The sequence below is a fragment of the Desmodus rotundus genome, chromosome 5, assembly GCF_022682495.2.
Source record: "Desmodus rotundus isolate HL8 chromosome 5, HLdesRot8A.1, whole genome shotgun sequence".
Lineage (NCBI taxonomy): Eukaryota > Metazoa > Chordata > Mammalia > Chiroptera > Phyllostomidae > Desmodus > Desmodus rotundus.
In genome coordinates, this window is record NC_071391.1 from 125,596,938 (window position 1) to 125,614,870 (window position 17,933).

Below are 17,933 nucleotides of genomic sequence, written 5' to 3' on the forward strand. Positions count from 1 at the left end.
AGTGGGTATTCTCTTCATTCCTACGTTACAGACGAGGAGCTATGGTCAGAGAAGTGGAGGGAGTGTGGACTCCACGAGAGGTGGCAGGGCCAGCACTTGCACCCAGGCAGACAGAGCTCCCAAACAGATGTTGGTCAGAATTCTAGACTGAGAGGAATCACAGAAGTGACCTAGGCCAATGCTTCGCATTATAGATGAGGAAACCAAGGCTGACGAAAGTGAAGTGACTTACCCTGGACGTCAGGTAGCAGGTGTTTGCACTGGAATGCTCCACCCCAGGCAGCTTCTCCGTTGCAGGCTCCGTCAGGCCCCAGGTGGCCACGGGAGCCAGCCTCGCCTGCTCCCAAGCACTCCGCCTGGCCAAGCTCTTGCACCACAGCTTATTTGCCACTTCGCGTGGGATTCTGCTCTGTGGTTCTGTTTGGTTCCATGCAGTGTGGCAAGGAGTTCTCAGGCAAAGCTGGCTGGAGGACAGGGCTGTGGCCTGGAGGAGCTGACCAGCTGGGCCTGGAGACTCAGTGGGGGCACCAAGTGGGTGTCTCTCTTGTGGAGCTCCTGTTCTTGTTGAGGGATAGAGAACAGGCTCTGGGGTTCTTCCCCCCTACCCGCCGAAACATAAAAACACACTCAACTCACCTGCTTTCGCCTTTAGTGCAGAGGGCTTGGCAGGGTGACCCTCTGAGGCCTCGCTCACGGCCTTGGCCTTCTTCTGGTGTGGGGGGGAGGAGGACCATGGATTAGACCAGAAGGTGCCTCCTGACTTTCCGGGAGGATATTAGACACCAACATAGAGACAGAGAGAACTGGGCAGAGGTAGCAGCCTTGAGTTTCTCTTGCCTGAAATGCAGAGCCGTTACATGCATGTTTGTATATCCTAGATAGAGGGGTACCTGACCCCCCAACTTCTGTCAGGGGAAAATGTTACTGTCCCTGTCATCCTTGTTCAGACACAATGTCAAAACCACAGAGTTTTCACTAAGACAGAAAAATGAAATGGTTTCATGGGAAGACCTGTCATTCCCTGTTCGAGTGATTTGTGCCCAGCCCCCAGCACTCCCTGTCCCCGGCGTTTTAGTCACACCTGTGCTCAGACCGACCTGGTCCTGCCAGGAGTAGAGAACTGGATTTTAGGGCCTCCAAGTGGCACCTGGGAGATGGGCGGGGCCCTGTCAGAGTCTCTGGCTTTGGAGGAAGAACTGCCTCTTCCCAGGTCCTGCTTCAGCCAGGTTCACTTGTCTGCCACTCAGTAGTAGGCCTGCCCTGTGGCCAGCTGTTCCCAAGCCACCTGTCTGCCCTGGGCAGAGCCGAGGGCCCTCTCTGTCCCCTGTTCAGAACCCCCTGTTCAGTCCTTCATTCCCCAAGTGTCCTTTTCCCTAGCCCCTCTGGTGTACCTGACTTCGGTGGTGGGCCCAGAAATAGGGTGTGGACCCTTCCTTCCAGGACTTGAGGGTCTGACGGGGGAGGGGACAGCACTATGGCATGTGCGCCCCCCAGGAGCTTGATGGAAATGCAGACTCTCAGGCCCCTTCCCAGACGTATCGAATTAAAACCTGCACATCACCTGCATTTCCCAGTGATGTGAGTGCGCATTCCAGTTTGAGAAACACTACCCTGGGACTTTTGTTTAATAAATACTTGTTGACTGACAAATTCACCTGCCGCTCATCTCCGTGAGATGGGAGATGGTTGTCATGCCTACTCTGTGGAGGAAGAAACTGATGCGTGTCTGGACGCACTGCCTGTATGTAGTAGAGCTTGGATTGGTGGCCAGGTGGTTGTCTCCCCAGCTCGTGTCCTGCCTGTGGCAGAGGAGCCCACCAGAGGGTGATGGGGAGCAGTTATAGGTACCTCCAAGATGGGTTTGTGTAGACAAGGAAGATGCAGGAGCTGCAGGAACCCAAAGAAAGAGAGGTTCCTGGCACTTACTGCAGAGCCTGAGGGCTGGCCAGGAGGGACAGTGCATTTGGGCACCATCATTCTGTCCCTGAGGCTAACCGAGAAGGGGCCCTCACTGGACCTTGTGGTAAAAGGGGACTCGAGCCTCTCCCCGCCTCCTTCAGCCCCCGCTGTCCCGTGAGTCTGCTTAGTGCAGCAGCAGCCCAAGGCTCTGGTGTCAGTGGGTGAATTGTCTAGAAAATTTGCTTTTATATGTCAGCATCAGTCACCTTGGTTGGGAATGGGGAGCCTGCCCCCTCCTACCTTATTCCCCTGGCACTGCAGTAGCCCATGGTGACTTCTGCCAGCCCTCTGCCTCCCGGACCAAGCATGTCAGCCCAGGGAAAGGCCCTGGGGAAGAAATGTTCCTCACCCCTTCCAGGTACAGAAGATAGATGGGGCAGCCCATCACCATTTTGGTTTGTTGGGGGGGAACACCTTCCATTTGCTTCGTATCAAGAGAACTACCTAGCCCTGACTGGTGTGCCTCAGTGGGTTGGGCGCGTCCCGCAAACTGAAAGGTCTCTGGTTCGATTCTTGGTCAGGGCACATGCCTGGGTTGCAGGCCAGGTGCCTGGTTGGAGAGTGTGTGAGAGGCAACCAATCAATGTTTCTCTCATTCATTGATGTTTCTCTCCCTCTCTTTCTCCCTTCCTTCCCCTCTCTCTAAAAATAAAGAAAATCTTAAAAAAAAAAAAAACAATCCAGGACAACTGGGTTCCGAGGCTCTTCTCAGAAGGCCTGCGTGCCATCCGCTCTCATGAAGCCCGCGGCAGAACCTGCGTGTTTGACTGTGTGCTCGTGGCTGTCCGCCCTGCCTTGCCACTGACCTTGGAGCCCCACGAGGACAGTGGTCGTTTCTTCTGCACCCCTGATTTCCTCTCCCTCCTTGCCCTCCCGAAGCCCCATACTCCGGCCCAGTAAAGCCTGCTGCTAGTGTACAGCGTGATCCACGAAGTTGTCCTCCTTCACCTTTTCTTGGGCCGCTGTCCTCACACGTACACAGCCCGGACATTCCCTCAGACACAGCTCAGGTGCCCCCCGCTTCCCTTGACGGTTCAGCCCACAGCATTCTCTCCCCGCTCCAGTCTCATTTGGACCTTGGCCCAGAGGGTCTTCCCTGTCACAGGTCAGTCAGCATGTTCCTTCTGTCAGGGGCCTGGCCTTTTATAGTTGAGCCCTTTGAGGTCCCCAGCCCAGCTCCCACAGGAGAAAGTAAAACTTGCCAGGGAAGTGAAATTCAGCAAGTGTGTACCAGGGACACCGAGATGAACAGTTCAAGTCGCTTCCCTTGAGGGAGGCAGACAGGCGAGCAAAGCCTGCAGCTGGTGTGAAGTGGCTCTGGGACAGCAGCTGTCCGGGGGAGGGGCTGAGTGCAGAGGCAGAACTGATGAGTCATGAGCTCCCTGGTGCCACTCTTGCCTGTGCAGGCTCTGCACCCATAGGCCACGGTGCCAGTGCAGTGGACACGCGAACGCCCCACAGGTGACCAGTCTGTAGCTTGTTACCATGGCCTGCTAGGGCGGGACAGGGGGCCTGCCACCTGGCTGTGGAGCCCTAGCCATGTGGCTGTGCCCAGTTCTGCACTGTGGGGAGGTCTGCCTTGATACCGAGAGGGGCATTTGTGAAGTCCCCTCTGGAGCTGCAGTTCCTCGGCAGCCCACTTCCAAATGGGCCTGTCACACCAGGGGTGGCCTCGTGGGTTGAGCAGCCTGAGACTCCTTTGCCAGGTCTGGGGTCTGTCTGCCTCTGCGGCTCCCGAGAGCAACCCAGTAATACGCCTTTGGGCATTTGGCATTGGATCATCTCCATGATGAGAAGCCAGAGCCAAAGACTGTGTTGACCCAGGGTTCTTGGATCTAGATCCAGGTCTAGAAGTTTCTTTCTCTCAGCAGCAGACCCCAGGCTCCTCTCAGCACCCCCAGCCCTCAGTGTGATGGGCAAACCATTGGCTAGGCCGGGGTGCGCATGCCCCTGTCCCCTAAGATTATGCAGCAGCCTGTGAGAACCACAGCAGGAGGGCCTTCCCCAGGCCCCAGCCCTGGCTCCTGATAGGGTCTGTCTTTCTGCCTCCTCTGGCACTGCCTTCCGCAGGAGCAGAGAGCATCCGGCCCTGATTCTGACTTGCCCCTCAGCCACACTGAATTGTTGTCCACAGGGAGAAAGGGATCCTTAGCAAAGCTGTGTCATTCAGATGGGGCTACCAGGAGTGAAGCTCGTCCCCTTTTGTGGGCCCCACAAAAATACCCAACATAGGCTAATACCCTGGAATGTTTCACCAGGTGCTCTAAAGCTCCAGCTTCCATGGCCCAAGGTCTCACCTCAAGACAAAAATAGGCTGCATTTTACTGGTGCTGCTGCGCCGTGTCTAGAATTCCAGTTTGGTATCTGGGAGACGGCCAAGTCCTCTCTCCCAAACCTGACCTCCCCTCAGCCAGTCCTGTACTCCAGGAACGGTCCCCTCTGACGTGACGCTTCTGGGGTCAGTTTCCGTACCACCAGACTTAAGGTTGTAATGACAAAAATACAACTCCAACTATCTGGAAAAGCAACAACCGAAAGGGGGAGAGACTAGAAACTGACAGGCTCCTGTAACTATGGAGTCGTTGGGGTAGGTGGCATCGGGCAAAGCTGGATCCAGAGGCTGTGTGTTGAGGGCTTTCTCCGCAGCTCCAGGTTTCTGTGGCTCTGCAGCACAGCACTTGGCCTGGGACAGCTGCCTCGCGGCTCGGTCCCCTGGACCTGGCCTGGTCTCCTGCCCCCCCCGGGACGAGTTGCCGCGGCCAGCAGCTAGGCTGCTGGGCTGGTGCCGGGGTGGTATTTCCCCTCCAGAATCTTGTGGACCGAGGCGGAGGAATGGCTCCTCACAGGAAAATCAACGTGCTGCTACCAGAGGAGGGGAAAGGTTCAGAGAGCAGAACCTCAGGGCCGAGGCAGAACGGGCTCACCTCAGGTTACACCAGTAGTAACCAGGTTAGGATCTGAACTTGGCTTTCTCTGACTCTGGCTTTTGGGCTCATCCAAGGCATAGTGGTTTGATTGGACCCCTGAGTTCCAGAGAGGGAAGTGAGTGAGACACAGCGAGTGCGGAGCCTTCCTAGGTGGGCGGGGAGGTGAGCCTGATCTCAAGGAGGAATCACCTGCAGATGAGTGTGAGGGGTGCCTTCCAGTAGAGTCCAAAGGGAAGTGGAGGTGACTTGTTTAAAGGTAGGGTGAAATCACACCTTCTTGGGACTAAGAGGGGCCACGCGTAGGAGTGAGTGGGACATGAGGGGCACAGAAAGCCTGGCAGTACTGCTCAGGGTGCCCCTTTCTGCCAGTGGTCTAGAACTTTGTCCCCGCTACCCCACCATGACTGGTGTGGCACAGCCTGTTTCACCTAAAATAGGGCCCCCTGTTGGTCACCACTGTGTCTGGGTCGGTCTGGGGCAGAGGGGTTTGCGCCCTAGATCCCAGGATGAGGCCTCTGGGGATATAGGGTAACTCGCTGTCCTCTTTTCTGTTGGTCTAAGCTCTAAGGGGTAGGCCCAGCTTTGTTGGACATGCAGATGCTTCAGGGCCTGTACTTTTAACATTGCAAGCCTTTTCCAGTTCATCCTCCAAAAGCCCCGGTACCATTGTCCACCTCTCACAGGCCTACTCCATGGCGACAGGCTTCCTTCTTTCCTCAAGCCTTCTGTGTCACTTCCATTTCTGGCACTAATTCGATGTGGTAGTGATGTGGAGAATGACCCCCTCCCCTCCCACCACGTCTCCAGTGTGAGTCCTGGCTCAAGCCTAGTTTGGGGCTCACTGTGACCCCAAAAATGAGCTGCGAGCCCCTTGAAAACCAGTTGTGCCCCATGTTTCAGCCTAGCCACCCCTTTTCCTCTCGCACACAGCCCAGCACCAGCGAGGCTGCCGTCCAGGCTCTGCTTGCCCGCTGGCTGCCGGGCCAACGATCGGCCTGACTGTGGAGAAAAGTGGCCCCATCCACCCAAAATACTGCAGTGAAACGCTAAACTCTGGTGGTGCTGTGAAAAGTCAAAATGTATAAAACACTAGGCAGCTGTGAGAATTATGATCTGGAAATTCTCCTCTCCCCGCCCCTCAAGATTTTTTTTCTCTTTTTCAGTTCTCTTTCCGTTAGTGCGGCCCAGCTATTCTGCTCTCACCTGGGATTTTGTGGCTTATAAAGCTTTAAAAATAAAAGAAAGAACACCAGACCTCCCCTAGGACAGGATATGGTAACAAATTTGGTTCTGGTTTTTATTTTTAGTCCTGGTATGGCAGGAATTAGCTGTTTATTTTGGTTTCCTTCTCAAAGTGGCATGGCCTGTTTGCCAGGGGAAGCAGGTCGGCACTTGTGGTTCTGCAGCCCTGGCCCCAGACTGTGGTCCGTGAAGTGGGAGCCTGGCTTCTGGCTGGAGAGGCATGAGCAGGCGCTGCTGGGGCATCTTGGGAGGTGGGTGTGTTAATTGTGTCCACACCAAGCCTTAACTTCGTGCCTTCCTGGGCTGCGGGACAAAACAGGGCAAGATGGTGAACAGAATCACAGGAGGTGACACCATGGGGCTGCAGAAGAGGTTGGGGTGGCCTCTCCATATCTCCTGCTGGCAGCCTTTCCTCCACTGTGGGAGGCCACCCAGGGAGTAGTCGGTGGGCGTGGAGAGTGTGGAGGGGTGCAGTTGAGAAACTGGCTTCGACACTAGGATAGACAGCTGTAACTAACTCAACCATCAATGGGAAAGGTGAGCCACCTTGGGCTGGCCAGACGCTTGAGATTTGGGAACCCCTGAATGACCTGAGCATAAGGAAAGGCAGCTGGAGTCTGGGCCAAGAGAGAAGACAGAACTGAAGCCAGAAGACCTGGATCTAGTCTGGACTCTGCCACTTTTAGCTCAGTAGTGTTGGAAGGAATCTCTTCTCCCTGAATTAGATTTTTCACGTGTCATTCTAGGGAAGGGCCCAACCCCTACCTGAGAGGTCATTGTGAGAGCATCGCCCAAAAACGTTTTCTAAAAGCATATGTTCTGCGCTTCATAAAACCGTCTGATTTAATTTCCGCGGCCACCCTACAAGGTAGCCATGGCTAGTAGGTAATCCCATCTTGTGTTTGGGGAAACTTTGATCTCTGCAAGCATTTTAAGATAGGCATCCTTCCAGTTATTTTTTTCCTATAGGTTTGTGTGTGTTTGTGTGTTTAACAAAAATAAGTTCATACAATTATACTTTTTAAAGTTAGTATTTTTATGAACCGGTTTCCAGTACACATCTGCGTCACTTCACAACAAGCCTTTCGGTGTAAGGATCTATTGTGATTGAGCAAACTTCTTCCCTGTTGGTGGACCTGTAGTTTAAATCTCTTTTTTTTTTTTTCCCATTATAAACAGTGCTGCAGTGAGTCTCCTTGAACCTAAATTTTTGCATATGAGGAGTGACCCCCAAAAAACAGAATTTATTTATAAAAAATTGTGTATTCTTACATGTTTAAACTTCAGTCACCTTCAAAGCACTCTCCATTTGATGCAATCCACCTATGGAGATGTTTTTCCACTGTTCACAACAGTTTTTGATCTCATTGATTTTGATGCCTTTTAGTGCTTCTGCCATTTTTTGTTTCACCTCTTCCACATTAGTAAAACATTCCCCTTTGAGGACTTTTTTTCATCTGGGGAAGCAAAAAAAGTCACTTGGGGCACAATTGGGTGAATAGGGAGGATGGGACAGGGGGTCATGCCATTTTTTGCTCAAAAACTGCTGAGCACTCAGTGCAGAGTGGGCAGGTGCAGTTGTAAATCACCCGTCATGAAATGGGCAAATGTGTTGAAAAAGTCTTTAAAAAAATTCACTTAAGCCAAAGGCAGCCTCTCACAACAGTGCCAGCTGGTACGCTGATACAGATGGGTTCCTAGAACACTCACCTAGTGCGGGAAGCCTGTACTACAAGGCGCCCACCCTCCAGAAGATAATTCTGGGGGTTTTTTTTGCCCCCCCTTGTACATTATTAATTTAAGATAAATTCCAAGAAGTAGAGTTACTGCATCAAAGTATATGCAATTTTTAGAGACTTTGAGATAAGTCAATTTGCCTACTTTAAAGAAATGTTTCCATTGGTAAAATATACGGAATGTAAAATTTATCATCTTAGCCACTTAAAAAAGTGTTTTATTGTGGTAAAATACACATAACAGAAAACTTACCATATTAACCATTCTTAAGCACACAGTTCAGTTATGTTAAGTACATTTACATTGTGCAGCCAATCTCCAGAACTCTTCATCTTGCAGAAGTGAAGCTCCTCACCCTTTAAATAATTCCCCATTTCCCCCACCAAGCACCTGGCGACCACCATCCTACTTTCTGTCTCTATGAGTTTCACTACTAGATACTTCATGGAAAGTGGAATCACAGAGTATCTGTGTTTTTGTGGCTGCTTATTTCACTTAGCATAATGTATGTAGACTTATCCATGTTGTTATGTAAGGCAGGACTTCCTTCTTTTTTAAGGCAGAGTAATATTCCACTGTATGCACATAACACCTTTTGTTTACCCATCCATCTACCAATGGACACTGGGGGTGCTTCTACCTTTGGGCTGTTATGAGTAATGCTATGATAAACATGGGTGTGCAGATATCTCTTCTAGACCTTCTTTTCGATTCTTTTGGGTAGGTACCCAGAAGTGGAGTTGCTGGGTCACACATAATTCTATTTTTAATTTTTTAAGGAACTGCCAGGCTGTTTTCCACAGCGGCTGAACCATTTTTACATTCCCACAGTTGCCAACTTTTGCATGTGATTTATGAGGGTTCTTCCCTATCTGGCCTTGAGGCTTCCTCCCTAGGGGCTGAAGCAGTGACTTGCTTTTCTTCCTCTCCCCACCCTACCCCAACCTGGGGTTCCCAGGCCTGGGATTAGCCCTCCATGGGCACCCTGTGCTCTTGGAGCAGCTGGGTAGGCAACAGGGAAGGGGTCCAACCTGTATGGAAAGTTCCATTGCAAAGGAAGCACTGTGCTCTCCACCTCCGCATCCAGGGATCCCAGGGTGGGGCTTCTTGGAAGGGCAGCTGTCTGGGATGTGATGAGTCATCCCTGACAGAGGAAGCTGGCACCAGCCTGGGTGTTGAGCCCCGGACTATGTCAGGGTCAGCTTGCCTCCAAACCAAAAGTTTGGAGTTAATGAGAAAGCAAATGCTTCTCTTGAAAGGGGCCCTCCCTTGGCTTAGAGAGCTGGGTGTTTTCCCTCTGCCAGTGGGAATCGTGAGGCAGTGCCTGGCACTTCCTGGCAGCCCTGGCTTCCTGCCTGATCAACAAGGCTTTGTGATGACCACTGGGACCCTCAGAGGGCCCGGCTCAGGAGCAGTCTGTCTCCATTTGGATCCAGGGTTGTAGTCTGGCCACTCGGGCAGAAACGCTCAGGGGCAGAGGGGACGGGGAGCCCAAGGGTTGGAGTCCCCAGCCCATTCCGATCAGATGTTCGTCGTGGACAGGAAAATGGACCTTCATATAAATCAAAGAGCAAATGGAAGGTAAAGCCCCCTTTTTTATGGGTGGAACTGGGTGATTAGACTGTGACCCTGACCGGGAAAAGCCATTGCCAGCTCCAGGAAGTTTTTGGTCTTACGTGTGTTGGAAACTATGTTACAGAAGACCACCTCAGTGACCTTTCAGTTCTCCGGAATCAAAACTGCTTCCTTTTAAAAAGGCATTCCGTCCATTCACGTTAGGTAACTTGTCATACAGTAAGGTGCACGGATCTTAGGTGTGTAATTGATGAGTGGGACAGGTGCAGACACCCAGGCAACCAGCACCCCAGTAAAGACAGAGGCAGTTCCATCACCCAGGAAGTGCCCCCAGGCCCTTTCCCAGCTGGTCCTCTTCCCACCCCTGCCTCAGGCAGTGATGGGTGGGTTTCTATTAATGTAGATTAATTTTGCCCCTTTTTGAATATCATCTAACTGAGATATTACAGCATGTCCTTTTCAGTATCTGACTTCCGTACAGTATAATCTCTGAGAGATTCATTTATGTTGTATGTATATCAGGAGTTTGTCCTTTTATTTCTGAGTGGCATTCCATTGTGTAAACATAAGTTTGTTTATGAATTCTGCAAGAACTGTTTTTAAGTGGAGAGGGCGAAACCCACTGGGCTCGACACTCAGCGGGAGTGTATGTGTAAATTCGTCTGTGCGCGCCTCCACTCACTCAGGGCCGGGCCCTCCTCACTGGTGCAAAGAATGGCCAGAAGTGGGCAGAGAGGATGGTGACAGAGTAGGACAAAGGCATACACAAAGGCCATGCAGCTAAAACACTCTGCTGGTTCAAGGTTGGAAGGCTTAAGAAGGTTTTGGAGAGGAGGTGGTTTTGCTTGGAGCTTTCAAGGAGGATGGGGTTTAGAATCCCCAAAGAAGCAAGGTGGAGAGGCCTCTGCTGGGAGCAGAGGGAGCAAATGAAGCACAGGAGGCCCCACAGACAGACGTCACTAAATTCCCTGCTTTGCATCGGCCACTTGACTGGAGGCTTGGGACCAGCAGCCTGAACCTGCCGGGCAGCTGGCATCGGCCTTCCCAGTTCTGGGCCCAGAGCAGGGGGACAGGGTTGCCGTGTGAAAACAGATCCCTGCTGTCTTCTGGAGTTGGCGGTGTCCTGCTCTCTGCAGTTGGTCTCCCAGGCCAGGCCCCTGAACAGCGTGTATGACTGTCCCACCTTCCTGCAGGGTGGACAGGCCACATGACTGGCGGCAGCGGCTGGGCCAGCACTGCAGCAAGCGGTGGGGCCTCCTTTGCCTGCCTTCTCTCTGCGTCTCCTCCAATACTCCCTCTATTTCTCCTCCGCCTTTAGTCCTCTCTGGTGAGGAGCTGAATTAGTCGTGAGTCATTTGGCAGGAAGCACACTGACACCCAGTAACATGGGTGACAGTCTTTGTGTTGAGCCAGGGCCTTCACGTTCTGCACCTGCCTCCACCCAGGCCAAGGCACCCCAACCTTCGGACCCGTTCACACCCCAGCCTGGCACAGCGCTAGGTCACGGACTCTGTGTGAGTTGGGATGTAGCCAAGAAAACAATAATAATCCCTCACCTGGTATTGGCAGTGCACTTTGTGCTGTCAGACAAGATGGGGCTTGCTGTTTCTCCCGCCAGCCGGTGCTTGCTGAGTGCCTACTGTGCGCCAGCTTGTGGAAAGGTGAATGCAATAAGGCCTATGGCTTTAGGGAGTCTACAATCTGGCTGGGTAACATGTGAACAGGTAAGTCTAAGAAATGGTGGGGTAGGTGAGTGTAAGGCATAGACTGGGGCCCAAGAAGGGATGGTTGGTTATACCAGGGTCATGTTGGGAGGGGCTCCACAGAAGCAACTCTGGGGCAGAAGGGGAGAGGTAATTTGGGGTGGACTTGGCAGGGAGGGGTACATTCTAGGTAGCAAGAACAACTAGAGCAGGGTCTGCAGTTGGGCACGGGAGGTTGGGTGTGGCTGTGGCAGTTACGGGATATTAGACCACTAAAGCTGCAGTAACAATGGGCCACAGACTGGGCGGCTTATATACAACACACATTGATTTCTCAGTTCTGGAGGCTGAAGTCCAAGATGAAGGTACTAGCATGGTCAGGTCCTGGGGACAGCTGTCTTCCACTGTGTAGGCTGCCACCTTCTTGTTGTGGTCTCACATGGTACAAGGAGGGAGGGAGCTCTCTGGGGCCTTTTTTAGAAGGGCACTAATCCCGTTAGTGAAGGGTCCATCCTCAGCACCTCCCAAAGGAAACTGCGCCACATTGGGTGTTAGGTTTTGAACAAATGAATTTGGGGTGGGGGGAGATACGAACACTCGATCTACAGCATATGGTGAGAGACAAGGCTGGAGGGGTGATGGGGATGGATCTTGGAGGGCCTGCTTAGGAGCATTAGTGGTTCAGACCTTACCCTGAAGCAGAAGACACTCCTAGAGGGTCGTAAGTAGTGGGACTGGGCAGCCTCACCCTGGGAGCCATGTGTAGGGCGGATTAGAGTGAGACTGGAGGCAGGGAGGCCAGCTGGGAGGCTGATGGGGTCATCCTCTGAAGAGACACAGCCTGAAATACGGTAGTAAGGGAAGGGAGGGGAGCGGAGGTTTAAATGTTAAGGGCCTGGTCATCAGTTGTATGCTGGGTCGGAGGGCAGGAGAGAGTTGAGGATCCTGTGCTTACAGTCCCTTCGGTCAGTTCATCTTCAGCACCCAGTATGTGGCAAGTACTGTCGGGGGCACAAAGGTGAGAGTGTCCTGGGTTCTGCCCGCTGGGAACCGACGGTCTCAGACAGCACCCTCCCGTCGGGTCTGTGTGAGTTGCACACGACAGAAACTCAATTTGAAATGACTTTGACCCAAAAGGGGGGGGGGTGTTTATTGTCACCTGTACTGGAAAGTTTCAGGGGATAGAGCTTCAGGCAAGGTGTTCAAATAGCATCTTTAATACTCTGGTTTCTCTTCATATCGTATAAATCTTTCACCTTTTACAAACAGCACCATAAGAATCTGCCCTTTTCCTTTATATCAGTCTCTCATCTCTACTCTGTGTAGACTTCTTTGATTTTTTGTATGACTAACGTTATTCATTCTTTCCTGTCTTAACAACACTCATACAAATACAGTTGTTTTCCTTTACGACATTCACTTCTAGTAACTATAACAATGCTTCCCCTTCTTGGCTTCCTACAATTTTCGCGTTTGGGGTTTTTTGTTTGTTTTGTTTTGTTTTGTTTTTTGCTTTGGAGCTCTGCTTTTATTTTCATTTTAATTGTGGTAAAGAACACGTAACATGCACCATCTTCACCGCTGTGGAGCGTGTGGTTCAGTCATGTTGACCGCACTCACGTTGGGTAGCTGCATTTGAGAACAGGCTTCCCCCCAGCATTTCCAGCCCGACCTCTTACCAAGCGCAGTGGAAAGAGGAAAACCTCTGGGGTTGGCTTGCCCTTTGCCCAGACCAGGCCGTGGGCCCCTCCTCAGCCCCTGACTGTGGCCCAATGTTGGCTCATGTGCTGCTCTGGAGGTGCAGGCGGGGTCATTGCCCTTGAACCACCAGGCTGAGACGGCTCAGGGGTGCTCAAAGGGGAAGTGAGGTGCTACTGCTGAAAAATGGGAAGTGGATGCGGGGGACGCGCAAACAGCAGTTGTCCATCCGCTCTAGGCAGCTGAGGCCTGAGTGCAGATCACTTAGGCGAGGTAGCAACTGGTTCCACGGGAGAGGTACTTGTAAAATGCTGTGTAACTCAAGCATCTGCCATGTGCCAGAGATTGTGGAGGTCCAAAATGAACCACATTTTGTCCACATGGAGTTTTTAGCTACTGGCCGAGAGGAAAGCTGGGCATAAATAACCGCTCTTTAGTGCAGACCATGTGAGGGCCTGGAGGGTGGGCGATTTCTTCTAGCAACTGGAAGGAGGGCCGGGAATGGTTCCTGGAGAGGTTGGTCTGGATGCATAGGCAGGAGTTGGACGTGGGCTGTCACAGTGTGGCTCCCCATGTGGGGCATGGGTACCTGCCGTCTGCCTGCCACTTGATTCCAGCTGCTTGCTAACACCACGAGCCTCCTCATTCCCCTCTGTGGACCTCCGCCTCCTGCTGGCTGCTCCGGAGCATAGGGCTCCTCTGTTGAGCCCACCCTGGGCCCATGGGAAGGGCCTGGAGTCAGGGGGGCCTGGGCAGGGCAGGTTTGAGGGACTCTCCTCCTCCTGCAGGCCTCTCCCTGGAACGCCTACCCAACTCCATCGCTTCCCGCCACCGCCTGACTGAGAGGGAGGAGGAAGTGATCACCTGCTTCGAGAGGGCCTCCTGGATCGCTCAGGTGTTCCTGCAGGATCTGGAGAAGGTGAGCTGGGAATCACAGCACCGTGTTCACAGGTGCCCTCTACTGAGAACCTATCCCCAAGGCCCCCACTAAGCCCACTGGTCAGCCTTGCGCAAATGAGAAAAAGGCACCCTGTGCCCCTCCAAAGACACGCTACCTCACCTGTTGGAGAACTCATAATAGACCAATTCTATTAGAATGAGACTCTTTACTGCCAGGATATAGTTTTAATAAATAGATGCGTCCACATCGTCTTTGAGCGGCCAGCACCCTCCTTGGTGAGCTCAGCTTATATGACCAAATGTGACAGCCCTGTTTGTGTCCATTCACATGGTTACTCCTCACATCTCTGAAGTGGCTCTTCTATTCATCCCTGGTGAGGTTTGGAGAGATCAGACCATTTGCTCACCACACTCCCCTTGGAACGGGTACAGTCAGACGAGGCCTCTAGACACTTTCTTGTTCTGGGGTGCCCTGGAAGCTCCCTAGTGGCTCCACTAGGGGAAGTGAAGTCTGAGGCTCATTCTCCAAGCCTTTCAGAGGCTGGCAGGGAGCCTGGAAGTTCTCAGGCCCTCTCATTTCCCAGCTCCCCCTGGGGGGCCCTGTGTGAACTGTATGGGATGGCAGTTCTAGGTGTTAGCATCTCACTGATGTTACCCCTGTTCCCCTCTTCTGTGGGGCTCTTGGTTCATTGCGGGGAGAACAAGCAGGCGTATACAACAAAGATACTGCTAACAGTCACCGAGCCCCTGCTTTTTAGTCGGGCACTGTCTGAGTACTTTCCAATCCTTCTCCGACCCAACCCCCGCACCGAGGCTGGATGGAATAGATACTATATTCATTCTCAAACCAAGAAAACTCAGTTTAGAGAGAATTAAATAGCTTCTTTGAGTTCAGACAGCTAATACATGGCCTCGGCAGGATTTGGACCCTGGGAGTGTGGCTCTGGTCCCTTGTGGGGGAGAGTTTGGGGGTGGTACTCAGGCATTCTCTTTAGCAGATGTTCAATTGCCCTTGGCGGATAGGCAGGGTGGCAGAGTAGGTGAGGATTGGCGACCTGCAGGAGGAGGTGATTATGAGCTGAGCCACTTAGAGCCCAGGAGACATTTGAGCCTCACTCACCTACTTTGGCAAATGTCAAAATGTCAACCTATTGCCTGTTTTGTGGCAGAGCTTTCTGGAGGAGTCTTCTTCAGGCTGGGCCAGTTCCCCTAGGGCAGGGTTTCTCAACCTCAGCACTCCGGACATTTGGGGCCTGATAATTCTTGGTTGTGAGGCTGCATTTCATAAAATGTTCAGCAGCATTCCTGGCCTATACCCACTGGATGCCAGCCGCCATTTTTGTTGGTGACAGGCAAGAATGTCTTCAGATACTGCCCCATGTCCTTAGAGGGCAAAATCACCCCCTTGCTGAGAGTCACTGCCCTGGAGTCCCTGTCCTTGATTGGACTTCAGGAGGAAAGGAGCAGAGATGGAGGGGCTCAACAAAGACAGGAGTTCTGGCAGAGGTCCACGTGCAGGCCTGGCAGGGTCAAGCTGACCTCTGCTGAAGTCAGTCACATGGATCACTGCTAGGCTGCAATGTTTTAGGTGCCCTTCACATTTGAATTGCATGGGGTTTGGAGGAGACTTTCGTGAAGAAGACTTTTAAAAGGGGATTATGGTGATGAGCTGTAATGGTGCCCAGGCCTGGAGCCGATGCCCATGGCAGTGGGCAGACCAGTGGCCCTTATGGCTGGTTATCTTGGGTTGAGGGAGGGCAAGCCAGAGAACACTGAGCGTTCTCAGAAATGCTGTGTGTTCCTCCTAAGGCCCAGCCCTGACCGCTGAGGAACTGAGAACATCTCTTAAATCTGCCTTGATTCTGAATGATAAGGTGGCTGGCTCATCGATTTTTTTTTGGATCAGAGAACGGAAGTGACATCATAAAGGCAGGCCAATCAGACTGGGTGGCCCTGTTCAAGCTGAGGCTTAAGGACATCTCCGTTAATAACATAATCGTTCCCCAGCTTTTCTAGAAGCAGTAGTGCCTGTCCTTCAGCTGGTTTGATGTTTCATGATTAAATGACAGGGACACTGGGGCCTGGCATGTGGTAGGCACTCGGGTGTTTGTTGAATGGATGAACCGATAAGAAGTAGAGACAGCCTGGAATCTGTAGCTGCCCAGACTTGAGTTTGAGGTTGGGGCGCATGCCAGCTTTGTGACTTTAGGCATTTTCTGAGCCTCAGTTACCTCATCTATAAAATTCAGACAAAACCAGCTTTGTAGGTCTGTTGTGGCATATCCGGCATTTGGATGGGGAGAGAGTGCTATAAACATATTTTAAATTCAAGCAAGTTAGGTTGGATTTGGTCTGAGAATTTAACCACATTCCCGTGGGATGTCTGGGGACTTGGGACGGTCCGCGGGGCCGCCTGTGCCTGGGCTGACCCTCAGTCCAGCCCCTCTGCCACAGAACTTTGAGACTGTGGCTCTCTGTGTTCTCTTCCCAGGTCACAAATAACACGACTTCGAGGCATCTGAAAGGCTCTCACCCCGTTGACTACGAGCTCACCTACTTCCTGGAAGCTGCCCTTCAGAGTGCTTATGTGACAAACCTGAAGAAGGGGTAGGTCACTGGCAGCCAGCTGGGGATGAGGAAGTTTCTCTCAGGGGCCGGGCGGTCCCGGTGCTGGTGGCGTTTGGTCTGATCTCCCTCTTCTCTGCGTCTGCATGCATTCTGGTGAGGACACATCTTGTCAGACCGAGCTGTTCAGGAGTGGGGAGGGCCAAACGTCAGGAGCAAAAAAGCCTGCACATGCTTCGGGGGACAGCTGGGACTCTTTAGAAGGGACAGAGCGAAGGACAGCGAGCTGGGCAGCAGGTGCCCATCAGTATTGCTCACTGTCACCTCAAGTGTTGGGTAAAGTCATTTTGCTTTCCTGAGCCTCAGTCTCCCCAAAAATGAAGTGAGGAAGTTGATTACTGCTCATTCCAGCTTTTAAGGAGCAGTGAGATGTGAGAGGGCGTGTGGTGAAAATAAAGGCCTGGCATTGTTCTAGGGATGCCAGTGTCTCTGCTGATGAGGGGGCAGAAGAGGTGAGGCCATCGTCCCGTGCGTGGCCTGGAGGGTCCGAGGCAGGCGAGTATGCCCCGGGGCCTGCCTCGGACCCAGGAACCCTGGTGCTGGACACCTTCCTCAGTCTGGGCCCTCCTGCCTAAAGAGCCCAGTGGGTGCTTCTTCCCTGGGTGGGAGGGGCAGTGGCGTGAGTGGCGAGGACGGAGAGAGAAGCTACAGAATCAGGAAGATGTGTGGCAGGCAACTGGCTCTTCGGCAGTTCCTCTGGGGGTCAGTCCTGCCTGCTGGAAATGCGACCGCCTGGCCCAAGGCTCACAGGTGGGGCCTGGGGTTTCCTGCCTGTCTCTGCAGCTGAGGCTTTGTGCCACAGCAGCTCCCTCCTTGGCATCAGTGCCACCCTCCGCAGACACCCTGGGCGAGCCAGGGACTCCGTGTGCTCAGGACACACCTTGCCTCGCTTGAGCCTTCCTGGGGCCGCGGGCAGCCAAACAGGTGTCAGTTACCTGTCCCTCACAGCGAGGAAACGGGTCAGGACCACACAGTGCTCTCTGCTCTGCTGGCTAGAGCCCTTTGGAGCCTGTATTTTACTTTCGGTATGCTTTATTTTGCTAAATTTCACTTTATTCATTCTTTTGATTTAACATTTTTTGAATAGGCCATTCTTGCACATGATACCATGCTTGAACTTTACACCTTTTGCTTTTCTTTCTCTTTTTTAGAAAATTTCTCAAGTGCTAGGCCAGGGAGGCAGTGGGGTCCCCGTTTGGGACTAGTGCACAAGGAGGCTGAGAGCGGTGGCAGCTGGGGGTCTGGCCCTGCCACCCTGAGCTCCCTGGGCCACCCTGGGGCCTGGGCGGTGGGTCTTAGGGGACATCACAAGGACACGGGGGAGCATGCTGCTTCTGCTCTAGCCCTACCACATGCTTTTTTTTGTCCCTTTTTTCGTTGCTGAGCTTCACTTTCAGAGAGACGGTGGCCCAGAGGGCTGGTCCTGTTTTTCCTGCCCAGGCAGCTGTGCCTGGCCGCCTCTCTAGCTGGAGACTACCATGGCCCCAGCTGGGGCCCTCCTCTGAGGAGCCTCGAGTTGGCAGTTATAGCTTAGAGATGAATGGGGGACAAGAAGGGATGCCACCCA

At 52.7% G+C, this 17,933-nt stretch overlaps 1 protein-coding gene across 1 annotated transcript in view; it reads left to right on the forward strand.

Annotated features, from left to right (window-relative positions):
• TTC7A (tetratricopeptide repeat domain 7A) overlaps positions 1-17,933 on the forward strand; it is a 113,646-nt gene that overhangs the window by 16,365 nt on the left and 79,348 nt on the right. The window contains exons 4-5 of the mRNA XM_024552841.4: positions 13,630-13,760; positions 16,233-16,348. Coding sequence (XP_024408609.2) covers positions 13,630-13,760; positions 16,233-16,348 — 247 coding nt within the window. The remainder of the gene's footprint in view (positions 1-13,629; positions 13,761-16,232; positions 16,349-17,933) is intronic.